At 41.0% G+C, this 18420-nt stretch overlaps 1 protein-coding gene across 1 annotated transcript; it reads left to right on the forward strand.

The window, feature by feature from the left end:
* The first annotated feature begins 1173 nt into the window (after positions 1 to 1173).
* Positions 1174 to 17292, forward strand: st8sia1 (ST8 alpha-N-acetyl-neuraminide alpha-2,8-sialyltransferase 1). Its single transcript, XM_069164802.1, has 5 exons — positions 1174 to 1947; positions 2990 to 3134; positions 8081 to 8190; positions 11523 to 11615; positions 12326 to 17292. Exons 1-5 carry the CDS (start codon positions 1769 to 1771, stop codon positions 12804 to 12806), a joined length of 1008 nt encoding a protein of 335 aa, XP_069020903.1. The 5' UTR covers positions 1174 to 1768; the 3' UTR covers positions 12807 to 17292.
* Positions 17293 to 18420: the final 1128 nt, after the last annotated feature.

Below are 18420 nucleotides of genomic sequence, written 5' to 3' on the forward strand. Positions count from 1 at the left end.
ACTTTACAGGGATCATGCAGCTGCTTGTAGCTACATATTATATTAATAAAAGAGGGAAGAAAATAATTCAGTATTGTCGGTCAGAGAGAGAGTGCGTGTGAGCTCTCTGTTTAAATCATCTGGCCGAATATGTCTGGATTAAAATGAGATCATCAAGTGGCTTTAGTGTGCAGCCAGGGTGTGGTAATCCGCAAGACAGCTGCAGCAGTGTATCAATCATCTGAAATCGGATTTTGTTTGTGCGGACAAAGTCCAGCAGGGGGCGACAGCGTCTCACAACACCACTCTCAGCGGGAAACCAAAAGAGACGCTTGTATTCTGCGTGAGCCTTTGACAAGCAAGCGGGAATTATAACCGGACGTTGAAGTGAGACCTTTAAAATAAGAACCGAATAGTTTGATCAAATAAATTGAAAAGGCTACGTTACCAAGTAAAAATAAGAAAATAATTCACAAGGAAGACTCGTGAATGGAAAAAAAAACTGTGAATTATCAAGACGATTATGTACAAATGTATGAGGGTTGAACACACACTTACTACATACCAAAAAGTAACTCGGCCTACATGTTGGCCTACTCCAGTGCTGTAGCCTACGAGAGAAAAGCAGTGTGGGGTCACATTTCAGATGTTCATAACAGCTCCACCAAATTGTGATTTGTTCCCTCTAAATTTCTCACATTGTTTAATTTCAACAATTGTAAAAATGATTCATTATCTCAACAAAAATAATTGTATTAGACACACGAAAAAGATCTAAAAGTGAAAACAGACATGTCAGAACAGACACTTTTCGCCCTTGAACATACAGCTTTAGCCTACATCTCTTAACATCATGCATGTAATAGTGTGTATATTTATGAGCCTTTTAGTTACCTCTCATTTTAAAATAAATGACCTGTAAACAACTTTTTCTTAGAAATCTGTTTTTATTTACTTATGCCTATAATCAAATTGACAATTGTTTTTTTTTTAAAAATACTGCGCATATAAAGTGAAAAATCTGCCTTTCTAAACTTGCTAATGAGATTGGCAACAGACAGATGTGGGTAGTTGTGTACCAATTGGTGGTCTATGGATGCTTTTAATTTGAAAGCCAATTTCCGTTCCCAACTGTGGCATTTTAGCGATCTTCACGTGCCTCTCCGACTGCACAAGCGGCACTTTGTCTCGGCGGAGGGGGGTGCTGACAGTAGAAAGAGGGGGAGGTGAAGGGAGACTGAATTGGACTGGCCCGGTTCACTTGCGCTGCAGACCCTGCAGCAGGACAGCACAGGCCCGAGGACAGGACCGGAGGCCGGGGAGAAAAGGATTCAACTTAGACAGGACCGGGGCACACGGACACCCCTTCGCGGATTGGGATGCAGTGGGGACACCGGGCTTGGAGGGAGCCCGCACGATTGCTCACGATCCGCAGGCAGGAATGATGGTGGTGATGCGCCGAGAGCCGAGCGGCGGATTCCTGCGGAGCCCGACACACTGCACCACAGCCCCGCACCCGAGCGTGAGCCGCTGCAGGGATAGACGCCTCTGCTTCTCCCCATCAATCGCCGGCCAAAAAAACTGATTTTCAGGCCGATGCTTGAGCCAAACAACCCGGTGAAAGGACTACCCTGCAGCTCCATTCATACTCCACCTCGTCTGCCGGATGCAACGGGGATTCGCGGTGGGCAGGAGAGACCAGCTTTGAACCACGTTTTACACCACCGGTTTCGATGCACCGGTTGTTCTGAGCCGTGCCACAAACAAGAGTAAGGGGGGGGGAGCAAAGATGTTGGTGCGATGCTACCGAGCCAAACTGTCGGTGTGGGCCGCCCTGTGCGTGCTGGTGCTCTGCTGGCTCTACGTTTTCCCCGTCTACAGACTCCCCCGGGATAAAGAAATAGTGGACGAGGTGCTGAGGCAAGGGGAGGTGTGGCAGAAGAACCAGACGGGCATCGATTTATACAGGTTCGACTGAGGGCTCAGATTTATCTCACATTAGTTTAAAATAACATTTAAAAATGTACGGCCCGTTGCTCCTGAGATTACCAAGTGTTTTTAAAAAGAGCAGTAAAACCTCAAGAGGAGGTGAGATTATATATTTTTTTAAGACTGCATCTACTGAAAGGGAGTTCTTTCTACATGTAAACATACTCAGCTGGGGTTCTTGGAGGGGAATTGTTATCATTACAAGCCTTGTACCATCTTTGTCTGTACGTTGAGTCCCTGAACACAGTATCATAATGCGATTTGAATTTACACTAAACAAAAAACAGCTTTTAATTATTTAGTATCGCAGTTAGGCCCACAATCATGAAACAATAACAACTGTAATTGTGCTGGAAAGCCTTCTTAAAGGTTTGAAACTTTGTAATATGACTTTTAAAATCCTGTTTATCTTGCAGAGACATAAACATGTCATCAGGAATCGTCAGTGAGCACCACAGACACTTCACTGGTCTTTCATTTGGGCGTGCCACTGTCTTTAAAAGCACGCCAGACCAACAGATCGTGTTAGTTACACAGTAGCGGTCTTATTTAAATCTGAACCCGGTTGAGAAAGTGACAATTCTCGGAGGCAAAGCCGATTAGGATAATCAGAGAGAGTGACACCTGCAGAGCAGCGGAGAGGCCCGCTGGAGGATGTGACGCTCACATGGAGCTGAGGTTTCTGAGGTTTTCCATTCACAGGGCTTTGAAGGCCATTAGTTTGGTAATGTTTTGTGAAATGGATTCTGGGGAATTAAAAAAATAAATAAATCACAGTTTGATATTATTTAGACCTAACCTAAACTATTTATAATTTTCAGGGCAATAACTGACCTTACACAGCGGTGCTCCATCAACTTAATACAGATCTTGTTCTGGCTAACTTTGAACAAAGAATCATGCAATTATAAATCCCTGCCACTTCTCTGAACCCCGGCTGTCCCTTTGATGAATGTAATTTGTGTCAAACTGTCCAGAGATCACCAGAGACCAGACGCATTATTTCGTCCTTTCTGCACAGGAAGCTGCTGACAGAATGCTGCGATCCGAAGCGGATGTTTGCAGTGACCAAGGTGAACTCGCCAATGGGCAAAGTCCTGTGGTATGACGGCGAGTTCTACCACTCCCACACCGTCAACAACGAGACTTACCCGCTCTTTGTGCAGGTACAATCACACGAGAATCATTATCAGGCAGATGCGCTGTGATTCATCATACGTTTTCATAAACTAGAACTGTGTGCATTACGGTGACCGTCTGTTTATCTACGCAACACGTGGATTTTTTTCATTCCATGTGTTGGGATTTTAGGGTTTGATTGTTTTTTCCTCAGCGAGCCTTAGAGATTCTTGTAATTCCCGCCCGTGGTGACACGTGATTTTGGAAGACCATTCTTGGAAAGTGAATAAGACCTGATGAAAAACGATTTCTCTCCCTCTCAGCGCAATATGACACTGGTGTGGAGCTTGTGGGTTTAACAGGGATTCTTGTAGATACATGATGGCGGCGGCGGGGGAGGAAGGAGGCAGTGGAGCGGGCAGACATCCTCTCAGGGGCAGAGGATCACTTTTAAAGTGCTCTGCTGCTCTTGGTTTGAGAGGACGAGCAGTTTAAAGTAACAAGGTGACTTAAAGATGCTGCAAGTGCAAGAATGAAAGATACGACGCAAAATACCTGCAGTCCTCTTTCAATTTATGTATTCATTTCCGTGAAATGCTTCTTTCAAGTTTGCTTTCAGTTTCGCACGGATATGATAGCGAAAAGCTTATAGCGTTTGTGTGTCATTTGTATATATTTTTACTTTTGTGTTGGAAATGAATGTATTTCCTTGTGAGAAATCAAAAGTATCTCAAGCTCGCTGTCGTTTTGAGTATTTATTACAAGATGAAATGTGGAAAATTATAAGAGAGTACAAATCGTCAAACATGAGCCAAGCGAGTACCTCGGGTACAAACAGAGTCACAGGACACTTATTCAGCTGAATAGTTTTGGAGAGAGTTTCTACACTCGCGGAGAGTCCAGAAAGTCTGACCCCCCTCCTTGTGAGGTGAGCGGCCTTATATCCACGTCAGGAGGCGCCCTCTTCTTCACCCCTGAGGGCGCTCAGCATATACATCGATCATTGGTCATCTGCACATACGGACCGTGGATTCCAGTTGAGAAAGGTCGTGCGTGTGCCCCGGGGTAGAAAAACACTGCTGGACACAAACACGGATTGATTACATAGAAGGGACATGTGGTTTGGATATACCTGTTTTCCCTTCAAGAACGCACTGTTGATACAGGGACCTAGGGTCAGCTACAGATCAGTTACATAGGATGAATTTTCCTCTGACAATTTTAAATTGGGCCCCTGCTTTGTGTTTACCAGTCAAGAGGAAATGTCCTGCTTTGTTTTGTTTCCAGAAGATGTTTTAACAATGGCCAGAAAGGAGGTGCTACCAAGTTACACCCCCTTTCCTTCCCATGTCATTAATGTATGTCGGCGTCGTTCCAAACTTGACCCGGAGTGTGTATTTATGCCTCGGTGCATTTGTGTCTATACTCAGATGAAAACTGCAGGTCTATTTTTACATGGCTCCATGCCTGCGTGTGTAGGTTTGTGTATGTGTGCGCGCATCTAAATGAGGGTGTTTATATGTCTTTGTGCCTGGAAACAGGGCAAAATGAGCAACTCAGTGATAAGTGCTGTTGCCATGGTTTTTGTATCGAAGGGCAGTAGATCTCAATACTAATCGAAGACTGAACCCTTGTGCTGAGGGCAGCACATCTGCAGTCATAAAATGCTATCTGGTAAATTAATATCTGACCCTAATTTCCGGGCTTGAGCTGTGCATGTTCATTCATGAATAATGGGGGAGGTTAGGGTGAACAAAAGGAGGAAATGACAATACGGAGAGAGAATGGCCAAGCTAGATCACAGTATATGTGTTTGTGGGTATGAATGCACAGCAGATTTTAATGTAACTGTTTTATTTCTTCTTGTTTTACTACTAAATGGAACCTTTTAATGCATTGGTTTAATCCAGTGAAAATTAATCTGCAGCTATTTTCATAATTCATAATTTGAGTAATTCTTTAAGCAACAAATGCAAAGGTTGTTGATTTCAGCTTCTGAAATTCCAAGATTTGCTGTTTTTCTTTTTTTATATGAAGGTAAACTAAATATTTGTGGGTTTTGACTGTTGAAATCAAGCAATTTAAAGACACCATCTAGGGTTTTGTTGATGTCTTGAACTGTTATGAGTTACATATAAAATTGAAAGACTCATCAAGGGAGACACTTTTCATGAATTGTTGTCCAAATCATATCCGAGATACCTAGCAAGACCTCATTTTCAATTTTAAGTAAATAAGATTATTAACATTTGGACAACTTAAGAGCAATACATCTTTTTGGCTGCCTTGTTTTGGTCCTAAATTCAAATTATTTTTCTGCTGACAGAATTCATAAAGCAGACAACACAAAACTTTAGTCAGTCCAAACATATTAGATCCGTTGAGTAATAAGGAGAAGAAAAAAAAAAATTATGATTCAGGTGAACTGAGCCTTTAAAGTAAAAACAAAAGTGATCTAATGCTCTTTTCATACAGCATTATTTCAACGCTGTGACTGTGTTTTTATGAGTAAACAGGACGTGTTGTAGCATTAGCTTATCATTACGCCATCTGGTCTTTTTGTGGTCCATACTGTACTCCATGTCGCTGGGATGTGGCAGTTAGTGATTTTTCTCTGTCTCTGACTCCAGTGCCCAAGGTTATGGCAACACTGAGTGCTTGTGTGAGTCTAATGCTTTGCATTGCATATTTTTAGTAGCTCTTTTGCATTTCTCCTACAAGCCTAAATTGTGGCCAGTTGTGTGTTTCTCAGAAGGAAGGTAACTGGTAGTTAGGAGGGATGGACGCTGTTCAGACTCACACACATAAGTATCTTTCTTCTCAACTACCACTGCTGTGATTGCAGGTCTGAACACAAACAGACGGCCATGCTACACCAAGCTGGCGGCAGCTACAGTATCTGGGCATCGGCCAGGGAATGTGCCAATTAGTGCTTTGATAGTTAATTGCTGGTTAGTTCAGTGGCTCAAATGGAGCATATGCAGTATACATACATGGAGACCTATGATCTTCTCTTCTCTGTTGTTCAGTGATGTGTTTCTGCTTTCTGTGGACAGTTGACAGTGTATGCAACAGACATGGCCAGTATTGACAAATAAAAACTCTTGCTTCAGCATCTTAAAAAGATGCTTTGTACAGATTTAAGTATGCTGTGACAAAATATTGTTATTTGCCAAGTCATGAGGACACATTCACATGCACACTGAGGTTCTGCTGAGCCTCTCATGATATTAAAACAACACTAAACAGTTGCTGGTTTCATCCTGTCAAATGTCCAGCTTTTCTTCTATTTTATATCATGGTAAATTTGAATTTCTTTTGATTTTCAGCCATTTGTTGGATAAAACACGTGATTTTAAAACTTCTTCTTGGGCTCTGGGAAATTGTAATGACTACTTTTCACTAGTAACTGACATTTTATTGACTGCATTAGAAAGTGAAAGAAGTTTTGACGTAGTCAATCTGATTGTTACAGTAGTTGTAGCCTTACATTATGGCTAACAGATGGAACCAAAATCTGACAAGAATTTTTGATCACTACGTTCTAAATGTGTAGTTGGACCGTGTGTTACTGCAGTACGTGTCCCCCCGTCTTACATTTTAGCGTGCCTTTCTGGTTCCCCTCTCCTGCTTGATGTGCTGTTAGCAGGGCATTGTCCACTCAAAAGAGACCCTGAGGCAAAGAGAGTGTGTGTGTGTGTGTGTGCGTGTGCGTGTGCGTGTGCGCGCGCATGTGTCTCGAGTAGAATTCCCCTTGGAGTTCTCCAAGGGGAATAATGAGCACAATTGTTTCCGCCGTCTTGCTTAATCCAATGCTTCAGACTTAAATATAACCAAGGCAAACAACAAGGACATTTTTGGCCTTTGCCTCATGAAGTGGGGAGATTCAGTGTCTCCTGAAACGGCGTCGATACTGTCCTAATAAACAAGGCTTCAATTTAGATGATGATAAAGCAGTGATTCACAACCAAATGCACTGGTAATGAGTCATTGTAGTTGTTTCTCCAGGAAATGTAAGATTGTGAAATTGCTCAAGTGATTTGAAAAAGATAAAATAAGAATAAAAAAGTATACACCCACACTCAACACACACACACCCACATACCTGAATGTGACATGTTGTAACTGAGAGTGCACCAAAACATTTTAGCATGCAGACAAGATAGGTAAAAGTACTTTACTACTGGTTAGAGGTCAAGAATAAATGGGTCAAAATATTGCAACAATATTGACTGTATTTGTGACCAGAAGTGCTAAATAACAATTGTACAAATCAATTGAAATGAACATATTTGCAATATTTGGTGTCAACAAAGGGTGGTTGAGTTAAACTGACCGGGTCGTGGGGATTGGGTAGCCAGACCTGAATTTCAGTCATGGCATACTACTGGGCATAAAGCCCCAGTTAATTTTGAAACTAAAAGAGCCTAAAACAGCCTAAAACAGCGTTTAACCAATTGGCATTGAACACAATATGCTCCAAATCCTAACCACTGTTGCAACTACATATAGAAAAGCCCTTGACTTCAACTTCAATACAGTTTTGCCCCCCCAGTTTTGTTTTTTCCAGTTTTTTTTTTTTGTTTTTTTTTTGCTGATTGTCCCGCCCTTCAGAGGCTGACCGAGGTTAATGCAAATATGATTTCCAGACTGTAAACAAAGAAACACCACAAACACAGCCCAAGAGACAGAAGAAAAGATGTTTACCAGTAAGAATGTCTGTTTGTTTCCAGTGTTTACATGCAGTTTTTTTTTTTCTTCACAAGCAAGTTTTACTGTCAACACCCCAGGCTGTGAAGGGAAATTAACACTAGACCAAGGGTGGTACAGGGTGACTGATGTACTGGCCTCAGTTTTAGAATCTACGTGAGGAGAAAATGAATATTGTATTCTGTGCCTCTGCGTAACGGGCTTCAAGTAACACGTTTCATGTGTTTATGTCCAGGTATGTCTGTGTATATGCTAACCAGCCTGAATGTTGTCTTCTGCGCAGGACAACCCTCTGCAGCTGCCCCTCAAGAAGTGTGCGGTGGTGGGAAATGGTGGCATCCTGAGGCACAGCAAGTGCGGACGAGACATCGACCAGGCCGACTTCGTCATGCGGTGAGAAACAAGAACTCTGGGGGTCTGTGAGTTTGAGCGCGTGCATGAGTATAACTGCTTCACTGCTCCTCCAAATTGAGAGAAGCCAAACACCATCAGCGATAATGAGAGCCGGTATCAACTGCAGCCAAGAGTGAAAGACGCAGATAAAAAAAAAATGGGCCACACTGAAGTCAAGAAAGAAAAGAGGCTAGGCATGAATAAGCAAAACCGGAATAGAGAGAGGCAGATGAGATTAGCAGACAAGCAGCAGAATAAAACCATGTGGTGAGGCATTGAAAATATTTTGCCTCAAGAAAACTCGATCCTACATTTAAAAAAAAAAAAAACAGGTGATAATCATGGCAGAATCATACAACATTTACATATTACTGTTATGCCATAACGAGCCATGTGAGGAAGATATAAAAGAGATGTATTTGTATTAGTTTAGTTAGGGGAAGAGACCATAACTGAAGAAGCAAGTGAAAACTTTACCAGCGCTGTGGCAGAACAAATTGAAGGATGAACTAACTCTACAGTTGTTCAGCTCGTATCAGACTGTGCATAAAGAAAAATGCATGACATAATGCGTTTCAACTAAAAAAGAAAAGGACCTTTGAGAGCACCAGGAAATAGCTTTGAATAATAACTCGTCACACAAGTTGACATGGAAATTAATTCTGGATTAGTTGGATAGATATGCATTGCGCAAGCACAGCTGGTGGGAAGAAAAAAAATGGGTGGGGAGCATACAGTACAAATACATCCTGTCCAGTCTCTAAATTGAGTGACATGCATTGCCACTTTGCAAGTTAATTTGTTTACCAGCACCTGGCTGTTGCAAGATACCAGACTTGTTAACAATAAACAGGTCAGTTAGACCTGGTAATGCTGACTGGTCAAGCTGACTGTACTTGTTGAATTACATTGTGATGTGATCATTGACTGTATGTGAAATTGGATGCTGTATCCGGGTCCGAAAAGTGAAGCCTATGCAGAAGAAGTACAATGCTTCGAGTGGATCTTAATCAAATATAAGTTAATTAAGGTTCTTTGTGTCATTTTAGGGATCGTGAGCATATTCATTTGTCGAATTCTTTCTTTTTTTTGTGAGCTTTATCTCTGGCTTGATTGGGAAGCCCCCTCCTCCCCCCTGTTTTTTTGTGATTTGTCACATTTTGCAACCAGCACTAAACAAAAGTCTGTTTAAGCCTCTACACAGTGACACAAACTCCAAAACACTGCAACTAAAACAGTTTTAAAAGTCCAAAAACATTATTGTTGAGAGAGAGGCCATCTGCCCTCAGTAACACATTGCACTCGTCACCTCCCATACAACAGCAATAGATTTCTTTCAAGGGAAGCTGCCTCATTACCAACCCCAATGTATATCTTGTTGTGCATTACATTAAGGGGATTAGAGGAGCTCATGTGATTGATCATGATTTTTACCAGCTCTCATCAAAAGCTCCCTGATATGTCGAACGGGTTCTCACTAACCCTGTTTCCATTTATCAGAGTTCATTTTTGGTTAAAGAAAAGACTAAAATTGTGTCCTTAAATGCACACTTGATTCCATGTTCATTTGTAAAATTGTCATCTTCATACTGCATGGGTGGACATATGAGGTAAAGGCATGGTTTTGTAATTTTGGGTCATGGCAAGGTGGCTCTGTGGTTTCCACTACTGCCTCTCAAGTGGATTCAATCCACCGGCAATTTGGAGAATTTTCTTTGAAGGTTTGCATTGTTTCTTTGTGGGTGGTCCAATTTTCTGCCCCAGTTTAGGAAAAAAAAAAAAAAAAAGATGAATTGAAAAGTCTAAACTGCCTGACTATTGACATGTGCAGGGTGTATCCCCACCTCCCACCCAATGCTTGCTTGCACCCACCTCTACAGCAGGGTAACGCATTGAGGGATGGATGGATTTTGAGTGACTTGACCACTAAGTTCAATGTACTTTATGTCCAGTGAATGTCAACCCATCTGGTAACACATAATTCTGTTTTTGGGGTCAATGGGTGAAAAAGTATTTTCTTAAAGTGAGTCTGGATTGGACTGTATCAACAAACTAACCGGGTTGACCTGGTAGTGTGCATTATCGTGAGTTTTGCCTGGCAGAGATAAGAAAAAGGCTTGTCATTATTTATGCCGACTAGACTTCTGCCAAACCGTGTGACACGGAAATGTTAGGCCCCATTACCAGTAATGATTGCCCAGCTGCTTAAGGAAATGAGATTGTAATGGCTGGAAATAAACAAATTAAACAGTGATCCATCAGCATCAGAAAATAGCAGAACAAATACTGAGACAATCAAACCCAATGTAAAGTAGAGCTTTGTCAAAAGGTTCGACGAGTTCTCATTTCCAGTATGAGCTGAACATAAAACGTTCTGAAGTGACATAAGTAATAAACTATACATGAGCTTTACAGGATGTATTTAATCCGTAATTTGTTTGCCAAAGCAACATGTAAATTGTGAATTTGTGAGTGAATTTTGGGGATATCTGTTAATTGTAGCTTCAGAAAACAACCTGGTTTACACTTTTGCCTTCTAACCTCCATTAAAATTAAGGATTTGTATTGTCATTTTATTTTTGTTAAAATAGGTTTATAAAATTGGTATTGAAAAAAAGTATCATTTAGAAAGTGGAATTGAAGTAAAGATGACGTTTTTTTTCTCGAACGATACCCAACCTGATTTATTAGTGAGGTTGCGCCACTCTGTGCTTCTGTGTGTGACAGAGACAAAAGTGAAGAGGAACATTGTGTTATGTAAAGTATGAAATGTGTTTTAACTATTCATCACTGGGTGTAATTTCACAGAAGCGTTGTCACTCCAGTTATTAATGATTCAAAGTACGGAAAGAAATCTGCCAGCTTTGGCAAACAAAAAGTTGTGCAGCCACTTCTGAGCCATGTCATTCCACTCTTAATCTCTCTTCTGCTGTTGCCGCCTGTCGCATAATCTTTAGCTACTGTTACTTCAGCCTGTTCATAAGCAATGAAATATCTTAGATGTGCTGTGTCCATTTCAAACACATTCATCAATGCATATTCATCGGCTTCTGTGCTCGCTATCTTAATCAAATTTAATCAGGAGGTAGAACACTCATTAAAATGATCTAATTAGCTCATACAAATCAGTTTGAGTCCCATTTTCACTGTAGTGTGTGTGCATGTGTGCGTGTGTGTGTGCGTGTGTGTGTGTGTGTGTGTGCGCGTGTGTGTGTGTGTGCGTGTGCGTGTGTGTGTGTGTTGGGAGGGACGGAGGGTATACATGTATGGGAAATGAAATACATACAAAGATACACCATGATATAGAATATATGTGTGTTTTGTTCGTGTAGGTGTAACCTTCCGCCGCTCTCAAAGGAATATGTGGAGGATGTGGGAACTCGAACACATCTGGTTACAGCCAACCCCAGCATCGTAGAGAAAAGGTAATCCGACATAAAGCCAACACGAGATTTAAAATTAATAAAACTAAATAAATGAAGCAAATTCAGCAGAAGACTAAAAACAGACATAAATAGGGAAAAGCCTTTTTGTTCCTTTCCCTGTGCCTGTTCATTCAAAATTGTGAAAGGCACATTTTAGCAAAGGATTTCACCCTGAAGCCTCTGACAAGACGTGAAACAACATTTCTCGGTCCAGCACTAACCTATTTAGCTTTTGTAATGTTAGGAGGTGCTTTCATATTGCAGGAACATTTTCATAGCTCGAGAACTGTTGGAGGGAGTACCCCTTTTTTTGTGTCCCAACACTGCAGGGGATTTTAATAGATGTCCATTGTGGAGTTTTTTTTTTTTTTTTTAGCTCTTACTTTAAAATAGGCACACTTTTGCCCTGTACAAGTAGAACTATAATGTCGTAAGTGTCCAGTGATTGGTTCACTGCTTTATCTTGCCCTTAAGCAGCCCATCAAACTGCCTTTCAACAGGGAACTGTGCCGTTTTGTTTCTCTCTTTAAAGCCACCACGAGAATTGCTACTTTACCACTTCCTCAATCAGTTAGTTAGTTTCGTGGTGTTTTAATACATTAGTTTGACAGAGCAGTCATCAGATCATGATTGACTTGAAAATGTAATTTTAGTTATTGGACCACAATTTTTAAAATAACTCCCTGTTTATCACTGTTTTTGTTGCACAGATTTCAGAACCTTCTGTGGTCGAGAAAAGCGTTTGTGGACAGTATGAAGGTCTACGGCTCCAGCTACATCTACATGCCAGCGTTTTCCATGAAGCCTGGCACCGATCCGTCATTGCGGGCGTATTACGCGCTGTCGGATACCTCCTCCAACCTCACAATGCTCTTTGCCAACCCTGAATTCCTGCGCACGGTAGGCAAATTCTGGAAAGCCCGCGGCGTGCACGCCAAACGCCTTTCCACGGGGCTCTTCCTGGTCAGCTTAGCCTTGGGGCTGTGCGAGGAAGTCACGGCCTACGGCTTCTGGCCATTTTCCGTCGGCCTAGACGAGCAACCGGTCAGCCACCATTACTACGACAACATCTTGCCCTATAAATGGTTCCACGCCATGCCTGAGGAGTTTGTCCAGCTTTGGCACCTGCACAAAAGCGGCACACTCCGCATGAGGGTGGGACACTGCCCCACTCAGGTTGGAGGAAGTTAGAGCGCCTTTAGGAGGGAGGTGATAGCGGTCAGTTGAAGTTAGTGGGTTCTAGGGAGCAGGTGAAAACATTTGGGTTGTGAAGCAGCAGGAATTCGTCATGAAATAAATGGGTGTGCTTATTTCCTCTGAGGATCCATGGCACTGCATCTGTGTCCATACAAACTCCTGCTGTCCCCCCCAGCTAATCCCTAATTATCATGAGAATGTCCTCCACCCAGAGCATCAGCATCAGGGACAGAACACACAGTGACACATATAGACATACACACACACACACACACACACACACACACACACACACACACACACACACGAAGCTTAAAATATTCATACATTCCCAGAACTTGCCATATTCTTACCCTTGTTTCTAAAAGTGTGTGTGTGTGCACATGGATGTGTGCTTTACTGGACAGCATCATCTGGGACTGATAAATGTGAAATGGTGGGGGATGGATTTTTTTTTTTTTTTAGTATGCTTACTACTGTATCTCTGACATATGGGCCAGCTGGACTAAACCCCCCTCTGGGTCTTTGTTAAACAGAGACAGAAGGAGTGGAGGATTGAGCGGGAATAATAAAAACGCACAAGGCTGGCAAAATGCGAGGAACCAGGGAGAGATAATGGTGTCCTGGTACCTAGTAGCTTGAATAGAAGTGAAAATTAACTAGGAGAGAAAAAAAGAATGGCAGGGGGGGGAGCAAGAGTAAAAGCTGGCTGGTATGTGTGAGGATTTTTCTCTGCTTTTCTTCAACCAAGCGCTTGATTGGCAATCTGTGGTGCCAAATAGAGCTTTAGCTCAAAGCTGGAGCCATTAGAAATGGAGTCTTAAGTACTACAGTATATCCCCTCGAATGTTTAGCCAGGTTGCATTTTAACCCTTTACAAAAAGGGAAAGTGTGTACACCCTGGTGTCCATGTATTGTCTGCCAAATGTGACTGTTTTTTGTTTTTTTTCAGGAATGATGTGAATTTTGTTTTAGGTTTAATCATCAAGGGAGAAAGCATCATCATACGTATGTAAACTTAAATGAACATTTGCTGCAAGAAAAAAAAAAAAAAAAAGAGAACACATGGGTACCTCACCTCATAACAAACCGACTCAATCACAAGTAGGCTCCTTATAAGGACAACAGTCTAACCCATTTCTTTAAAGGGGCTGCTGGAAGTCATCTCTTGGTAACTGTACTAAACGCATCAAGTGCCAAGCCAAGGGAACAGTGGTCTCTTTCATACGCAGTCTTGTGCTGTTCTTGTACTCTGAAGTGATGAGACACTGATATAAAGAGAGGCAGTGACAGAGAAAGACAGAGGACTCTATGCCACAAAGTGGCATTTTAATCTGTGGTTTTCTTTTTTTCATTAGATGCTGGACACTTTATTGAGTAAAGTGTGATTCACGCATTCAATTATTGTCATCACTTTGCATCAGATCACAGGAATAATTGAGCCTCTGTCCTGTGCTACTTTTATAATTGTGGTTTTTTTTTTTGGTTTTTTTTTTGGTCTTTGTGTTTGCAAGGGAAAACTAACTCGCTCATGTAAAAGCCAACACAACAGACATGTTTCGTTTTGTACTTGCAGGCCTTGTAGGCGGTGAACAATGTACTTGATTTGAAATCGTTCTTTCTTAAAAAATGTTAACTAAGAGTGATAAATGTGACCGTGCCATACTGACGACGTCGCGACAAAGGATGTTTCTGCATGGAACATGCATGGAGTGTACAACAATCCATAAAAATACTCCTCAGACTCAAGGTACAAATCATGTCCGTAGCTTAGTGCTTTACGTTTTTACGCGCTCTTTTGTCTGTCGAACTGAACGAGGTCCAGTGCCTTTAAGAAGTATTAAGGCAAAAAGAATCATTCAAGCAAGGAATATTTCTAATACTGGTCATATGTGTTTGATTTTCTTGGCTACTCACGGCTTCGTGGAACAGTATGTGATGTAGTAATAACCCCTAACGTTATGGAAAATTGACTTAAGGTGAGTAACACGCAGTTGGAAGTTATGAAGTGAAACAAAATCCAATAATTTCCGGTCCAAATGCACATGTGGCTCTTGAAGACTGGGAACTGAACTTTAAGAGAATGTTGACCAATTTGCTGTTCGTTCTACTTTCTATTGTGATGTTTCTAATTTGCACCTTTTATTTTGTGTTGTCTCCTGCCCAGTATTGTGAATGAATGAGATGTGACATAGTGTGAATTTTAAGTAAGCATGGTGATTTTTAAATGTGTATGTGCTTTTTGGTACACGGATTTTTATCTATTTTCATTATGTTCTGATCCATGCCCTCATTCCATACAATCTGAGCGAGTGGGGAAAAAAAACACTGCAAAACTGAGATTTTTTTGTTGAAAGGAGAGCAACCTGCGTTGTAAATATCAGTCCATTAGTAAAAATGACCAATTAGTTTTAGACCGCTTATCATCTTTTAAAAAGCATATGTATCCAAAAGCTCAAGTCCAAATAAATTGCAGTGACAACCTGCGCGGCTTACATCAACAGTGCAGCCTGTGGGTCAATATTTAGAACAGAGTCTAACAAGTGACATCATTCATTTTTAACAAGTTAACATCTTGCGCAGAAGAACATATAAAATAAATGTCATCACCATCTTCAATGAGTGCAGCATATCATTACCAATTTTTTTTTTCTTTTTTTTTTTCTTTTTAACATTTTAGTCACATGTTTCATATCAGGTCGAACACGTCAATATGTACTGTCCAGTTTCATGCTTCTGCTTTATCAATAGTTGTCAGAATAATTTTGGGTGATATGCTTATTTAATTTCTTGCTCCTATATTTGTCCATTGAATACAAAGCCACAGCAAAGAGTCTGATAGCTTAACTTGTCTTAACATACAGCTGCATAGCTCCCCTCCCTAAAAAAAAACACAACTTGTCAATTTTACTCTTCAGTCTTGTACTGTATGTATTAAACAAACAAGATATAGCGGGTCGATTTTAAGACGACTTTAGTGATCCCGGTAGGTGGAATCTGTAACCTTCGGAGAGAGCCCGGCCAGCTGTTTTCAGTCTTTAGCTAAGTTAACGGGCTGCTGGCTGCAGTTTTGAAATTTAGGATACGAGTGACAATATGTACGGATATTTCCTGAAATGTCCAACCATTTCTTGAATGATGTCACCGATAACACGAGGTTAGTGAAACAAGAAAGAGGATGTCGTACACAGAATGGCAGTATTGTCTGTTTGCGCTCTCGTCAGGTGAACTGCTCCCACTCATCAGGCTACAGCATGTGTGGCTGCAAGGCAACCAATTGGTTACAGTTTGGTCATGGAAAGGTCACGCGTTTGATCCCCGTATCGGCCATATGATCAGCTGCAGTGTCCTTAAACCAGACACCCATCTCCTTTGTGATTACAATGTGAAACTGTGTGTGTGTGTGTGTGTGTGACTACCAGTACTGTAACCCTGCCACATGTCACGATGACAGTGTCCTGTACGATTTAGTCCCGGCTGAAGGAAAACAACAAGTTGTTCATGCTGATGTCAAAGTCCAGGTTTAACGTTGCACGTTTTTCTGTTATATCGTCGCCTACGGTGTGTGTGTGTGAGGGCAAACTGTATCAGGAATGACATGAAATAATACACGACGGGTTAGATACTACAATAAAGGTATTTAAAAAAAAAAAAAAATCTGATCGAAGTACTCAACATTTTGGGAGAAAATAGCATTGAGCTAATGACGGTATGTGGAGGATATTTTGTGATCTTTAGAATTCTTTGAATGATGCAGACGCATCTGATACAGTCTGCATGTGTTGCATTCAGTTTTTCTGAGGAGGAAAGAGGGATTGTGTGGTAAAATACTGCCTTTTTTTTTTTTTTTTGATGGGGGCATTAAAGTTGTGAATTTTCAAAGTCTACTCAAAGTGGATTTTTTTTTTTTTCAAATAAACTTCAATTAAATCCCAAACAAATAGTTAAAAATCAAGCATTTTTCAAGTTAAACTATAATTTGATTAATATCTTACACAATATTAGTTGTGGCGATGCAGTAAAATATGTTAAAACAAATACAAATAATCGTGAAAATACAGTTTTAGCAAAGGTTTGATCAATATGGGTCCGAATGGTTCAGCTTTCCTACACATGTAATGTTTTGCCAAGCTATTTTTGTGCAATCTGCACAAAAATCTGCACAAGAATGTGTTTTGTTTGCCTCGACTGACTGAATTTGATACAAAAAGATGAAGAAAAGAAAAACGTTTCGAGGTCATTGCTCTTTGCGCGACTTTCCCCTCCTCCACGCTTTCGAGTCATCTAATGTGAATGACCTTGCCTGAGCATGTTAAAAAATAAGTCAGAACTGCTGTTTAAAATGGACTCAACCAGTTGTATGTGCCATCTGGATCGAATGAGACATAAGAAAAAACAAAAACAAATGAAAACAACCATATCCATATACAAGGTGAACGCTGGAATCCAATAAAAGATGGAAAATAATAAAACGCCTTCGGGTCTGTGGTTTTCTGTATGATTGTTTTGATATTGAAGGGGTGTGCAATGTTGCTTTTTTTTTTTTTTGCTTTTTTTTTTTTTTTTACAGGTTCTGCTTATTTCTAGTTGAAAAGTCTTATTTTACAGCCAGATATCAATGTGAAACAAGATAAATGCAGAACAGATGTGCCTTAAGTGTGGGAAAATTTTCTACTTTTTCATCTTTAAAATTCCCATGTACTGTAACAGTGCAAACCATGTTTTTTTCAAGGCTCCTCATACCATTTTCTTTTCTCTCTCATTGTGTGGCTGCACAGGAATTTGGCTGGCCATACAGTTTGTTCAGTGGTTATGAATATTTCTACTCCCGGGGAAAGGCATCAGTGAAACCTTCTGCTTGCCACAACCCCTGTCTGCATGGCCTGTTTTTTGGGCCATGAATTTTTAAAGACATGTCAGCAAAAACTGCCACGCTGTTTCCCAGGACGCTGTTCCGCGCTGCACCACTCGGCTTCACGTGTTCTGTATTAATCATCAAAGCCCGGATTTGTCTATCTGGTGTGCAGAGATAGCTAGGAGGATGGAGCATATTAAGGACGATGGAGATTTAATTGCAAAAGTTTGAAGAAAGTTGGACGGCAAAGTACTTGTGTGTCCATGTGTTTGCGTGCATTAAATATTGTTTTACTTGGGAAGGAACAGTTCCACCTTTAGGGAATTATACTATATTTAGCTATGCTAGCGTCCGGGTTCTAGTAATTGCAATGTTGTCCGGTCGACCACATTTTGCCCTAACTGAAATGTCTCAACTATGATGAGATGAATTGCCATGACATTATAGACTATTGAATCGAGAGGATGATTCTTATGACTGGTTTCTTGACCACCACATCGACTCGGATTGGCACAAAATGTTGCACAGATATTCACAGTCCCCAGACAATGAATCCTATAGACTTTGATGATCCGCTCACTTTTCCTCAAATGCCACTTTGATGTTGGCATTTTTTGAATGAATGAAATCTACATGGATTTCTATGAATTTCACATATGCATGTTCTCCTCATGATTATTAGTATTAACTATGATGACCCTCTTACGTCCTCTAGCGCCACCATCAGGGGAAATTTGAACATGTTGTTTTTTG

This window comes from Embiotoca jacksoni, unplaced genomic scaffold, assembly GCF_022577435.1.
Source record: "Embiotoca jacksoni isolate LCO1_2020_lvr unplaced genomic scaffold, fEmbJac1.0.p SCAF_32, whole genome shotgun sequence".
NCBI classification, from domain to species: domain Eukaryota; kingdom Metazoa; phylum Chordata; class Actinopteri; family Embiotocidae; genus Embiotoca; species Embiotoca jacksoni.

Coding starts and splice junctions, on each gene's coding strand:
- st8sia1 (XM_069164802.1), top strand. CDS start 1,769: ATGTTGGTGCGATGCTACCGAGCCAAACTGTCGGTGTGGGCCGCCCTG. Junction 1,948..2,989: donor ACGGGCATCGATTTATACAG/GTTCGACTGAGG, acceptor CTTTCTGCACAG/GAAGCTGCTGACAGAATGCT. Junction 3,135..8,080: donor CTTACCCGCTCTTTGTGCAG/GTACAATCACAC, acceptor TCTTCTGCGCAG/GACAACCCTCTGCAGCTGCC.